At 35.6% G+C, this 4238-nt stretch overlaps 1 protein-coding gene across 1 annotated transcript; it reads left to right on the top strand.

The window, feature by feature from the left end:
* Window positions 1-2490: 2490 nt before the first annotated feature.
* On the top strand, window positions 2491-2949 carry LOC132181887 (berberine bridge enzyme-like 21). The gene has a single exon (XM_059595116.1). The coding sequence runs from the start codon at window positions 2491-2493 to the stop codon at window positions 2947-2949; it is 459 nt and encodes a 152-aa protein (XP_059451099.1).
* The last annotated feature ends 1289 nt before the right edge of the window (window positions 2950-4238 follow it).

The raw sequence follows: 4238 nt of genomic DNA, 5'->3' as shown, positions 1-4238 counted from the left end.
GGAATATATGGTTGCTTCCAAATAAACTAAAATTATATAACCCATATATAGAATCAAGCATATTTAATACTCATCCCAATTCCCATTAATCATTAGAAAAACAGAGTAATAGGTATATCCTAGGTTATCTTCTTTTTCTCATACCCCTTCAAAGCCCAAAATCCCTAAAATCGGAACCCTAAATCCATCTTCAAACTCCCAATTTTCCTTAATGATACAAAATAAAGTAAAGAAACTACATAAATTAAAAAAAAAAAAAAAAAAAAAAACCGGTTTATCATAGTAAATCTCTGCTATTTGTCAAAATCAAATTCCTAATCCTAAAAAGTTCTTAGTTCCACATCATATTAATTCAAAATTTACATAATGTCCTAATTGAAACGATTCAGAAAAAAACAGTTAACTAATTCTACATTCCTCTCATAAACCAAATTAAAAACCAAATTAACTAATAATTCTACATTCCTCTCATAAACCAAATCAAAAACCATATTTTATGTATTCAAGTTTGCAGGCAAAGTTCCCTGCCAATACAAACATCTTATATGTGGATTTAGCTTCTGCAGAGTTGGATGGATCCTATTGAGCACTATCGGGAATCTTAAAAGACATGTTGGAACTGACGGGAAGACATGCATATATGGAGACTGAACTAAAAGATTTAATATATAAAACCCATCTTTGAACTCAATAAAATTTCATATATATAAAGACGCAAATTTAATATATAAAATCCATATCTGAACACAGTCAAAGAAACTAACCTGATGCAGAGATCAAGATCAAGAGACGGTGGAGAGTGGAGAAGCCCAGGTTGAGTTATATAGAGATTGAAGTCGGCGGAGAGAATCCTAGAGAAGGAGGGATTGATTAGAAATTGAGAAATTGAGGTCGGTGGAGAAAATCCTAGAGAGGGTGGGAAATATAAACGAAGTGGTAAATTTTAACAAACCGTTATAGAAAACCCTAAAAACAGAGATATAGAAAAAGTAGAAATTGAGAAATTGAGGTCGGTGGAGACCATCCGAGAGAGGGTGAGAAATATAAACGAAGCGGTAAATTTTAACAAACCGTTATAAAAAAGCCTAAAAACAGATAGATAGAAAAAGAGAGAAAAAGAGGAAAACGTTGGAAGAAGAGGAAAGAGAGAGAGAGAGAGAGAGAGAGAGAGAGAGAGCATGCCTTGAGAAAGAAATACCCAAAGGCATTCCAAAGGCTTTGCTGAGATACCCAATTCCATTCTTTGAGCAAAGAAATAGAAAACCCTAAAAACAGAGAGATAGAAAAAGAGAGAAAAAAAGGAAAACGTTGGAAGAAGAGGAAAAAGAGAGAGAGCATGCCTTGAGGAAGAGGAGGAAAACAGAGAAGAAAGAAACGTTGGAAGAAGAGATACATTTTTTAACAAATTGAACCGGTTCAATTTTTTTAACCGAAATAAAATTTGAAACGCCGGTTCAAATTTTTTAATAAATTAATGATATAAAATAAAATTGAAGATTTTTATTTTTCCAGTTCATACATAGTGTACAAAAAAACAAAATTTTGAACCTGCAAATCTTTTAATAAATTAATGATACAAAATAAAATTTAAGATTTTTATTTTTCCGGTTCATACATAGTGAACAAAAAAATAAAATTTTGAACCTCCAAATCTTTTAATAAATTAATGATACAAAATAAAATTTAAGATTTTTATTTTTAAAAAAATTAAACAACAATTAAAAAATATGGACATGTGTCGCAATTCTAAGCACTTCTACGTCAAAACTCGGCTTTTATATATATATAGTTAGAAGTGTCTTAAAAAAATTTGAGAAAATTACATTTTACCCCTTTCAAGTTGGCAATGATTTTCAATTTGACCCCTAAAGTTTCAATTTTTGCAATCTACCCCCACAAAATTCCAATTTTTTTCAATTCAGCTATTCCGTCAGTCAAAGCCGCTTTGACTAACAGAACAATGATCACGTGCGTTGCACGAGATCACTTATGGCCTTTTACTACCCAAAATACCCCCATCCCTTCCAACGTCACTGCTGGCCGTTTCTCACAATTCTTTAACCGGGTTGCTTCCAAACTCGATGAACTTGCTCTCCAAACTCATTCATCTCTTCCATCTCAGACAAAGACGTGGACTTCAACGACTTTCGATGACTACAAGTTTCAGTGGCAGCTTCACATACAGACCAAGAGAGCTTTCTCCAATGTCTTTCTGCCCACTCTCAGTCCTCCCCGCCAATCTCTTTAGTCACCTTCTATCCTAGCAACTCTTCCTTCACAATTGTCTTGCAGTCGTACATAAGAAACCTCAGATTCACGTCACCGACAACCCCAAAACCATTGTTCATAGTAGCCCCCAACCACGTTTCTCACATCCAAGCATCGAGACTCTGTTCTAAAATCCACAGCCTCGAAATCCGGATCCCCAGCGGAGACCACGACTACGACAGCCTTTCATATGTGTCGAACGCCCCGTTCATAATCCTCGACATGTTCAATCTAAGATCTATTATTGTGAACATCGAAGATGAAAGTGCTTGGGCCGAGTCTGGAGCAACGCTCGGCGAGCTTTTCTATAGAATAGCAGAGAAGAGCAAGATCCATCGCTTCCCGACCGGCGTTTGTCCAACAGTAGGTGTCGAAGGCCATTTTAGCAGAGTTGGGTACAGTAATATGATGAGAAAGTATGGTCTGTCAATGGATAATATCGTTGATGTACGAATCGTTGATGCAAACGGCAGAGTTTTGGATAGAGAATCAATGGGGGAAGATCTTTTATGGGCCTTTAGAGGAGGTGGAGCTAGCTTTGGCATAGTACTTTCTTGGAAAATCAAGCTGGCTGTTGTCCCAAAAATTGTCACGGTTTTTAGAGTAGAAAAAACCTTGGAACACGGTGCCACCGACATTGTTCATCAATGGCAATATGTTGCGGACAAGAATGTGTGGTGATTATACCACTAACAAGGTGATCATACCACTAACACTTAGAGTTGTTGCATGTGTGGTGATTATACCATTAACAGTCACCAATGCTTAATTAAAGCAAGAATTCGAAACTAAAAATGATCCCATATTAGTCCTCTATTAGCCCTTGTTTTTACTAGCATGATCAATGCAACTTTTCACATCCCTTTTCAACTTCATGCAGCACAAAATTAGAGCAAAGAATTCCTTGTAAAAGATTTATACTAAAATTTGTTTTGATTTGCTTCCCATGATTACTATGGTAGCAGCATCTGAATTTATAGAAAAATATTTACAGTAGTGAAACATATGAACTTCAAGCAACAGAGCTCAAACTCAACATCATCACCCCATCCAGAGCTTCTTCTTCCTCAAAACCTCATTCAAACAACTTTCTGATTTACCATAATCTAACACCATTGTATTCTTCCTTCTCACTAATCGAATTTTCCAGCCAATTGAAGCAGCGCTGCGTCGGGGGAGGGGGGGGGTAAAGTGTAATTTTTCCTTAAAATTTCGATTTGGAAACATCGAAAAATTTGTGTTTTCAAATCGCAATCGATGAGATGTGTTTTTAAAAATGCACAATTTCAAAGGCTAAACAACGATTTTATCACACACTTAACTGTGTTTTTAAAATCATGTTTTCAAAACGCACGATTTAAAATCGCAATTTCAAACGGACTCTTCGGAAGACAACATCTATCGAGTATCCCAACTATGTCATACCCAATCCTCACACCCCGACATTCTTGTAGACGAAGGAACTAGAAATGCACAGACAGGCGGTTATTAACTGTTAATAATCGATAACCGTGTAACACCCCCAAAACTGGACTGAACCATTTTGGTGGGGTTACTGGCAATGCCTCCAGTTCAGTTAACTAGTAACTAACAAAAGGGATCATCTATCTAACACACTCAGAGTAAATAGAAGCGGAATGTGAAAATAAAAGATCTGGGATATCTAAAAATCATAAAATATGCAAGTAATACAATCAATCATAGACTTGGAACATCTAAGCAAAATAGTCATTCCAATCAAACTTGTTACTGCGAAACATACTCTTAGCTTCTTCATCTTAGTGGATCCTCTAAATCTTAAAACAGACAACCTAACAAGTCGCAATTACTACGTACATCTATGATTTAATAAGTAAATCTCATGGTTGAGTATGAAATGAGCTTCTGTTATTAATGTAGAAGTAAATGTGTGTTTTCACAAACATATTAGGTATTTCCTCTACCATTACACCATAAAAGTATATTGTTTT

Source organism: Corylus avellana, chromosome ca5 (assembly GCF_901000735.1).
Source record: "Corylus avellana chromosome ca5, CavTom2PMs-1.0".
Taxonomy (NCBI): domain Eukaryota; kingdom Viridiplantae; phylum Streptophyta; class Magnoliopsida; order Fagales; family Betulaceae; genus Corylus; species Corylus avellana.
This window is presented reverse-complemented; position numbering and strand designations above follow the sequence as displayed.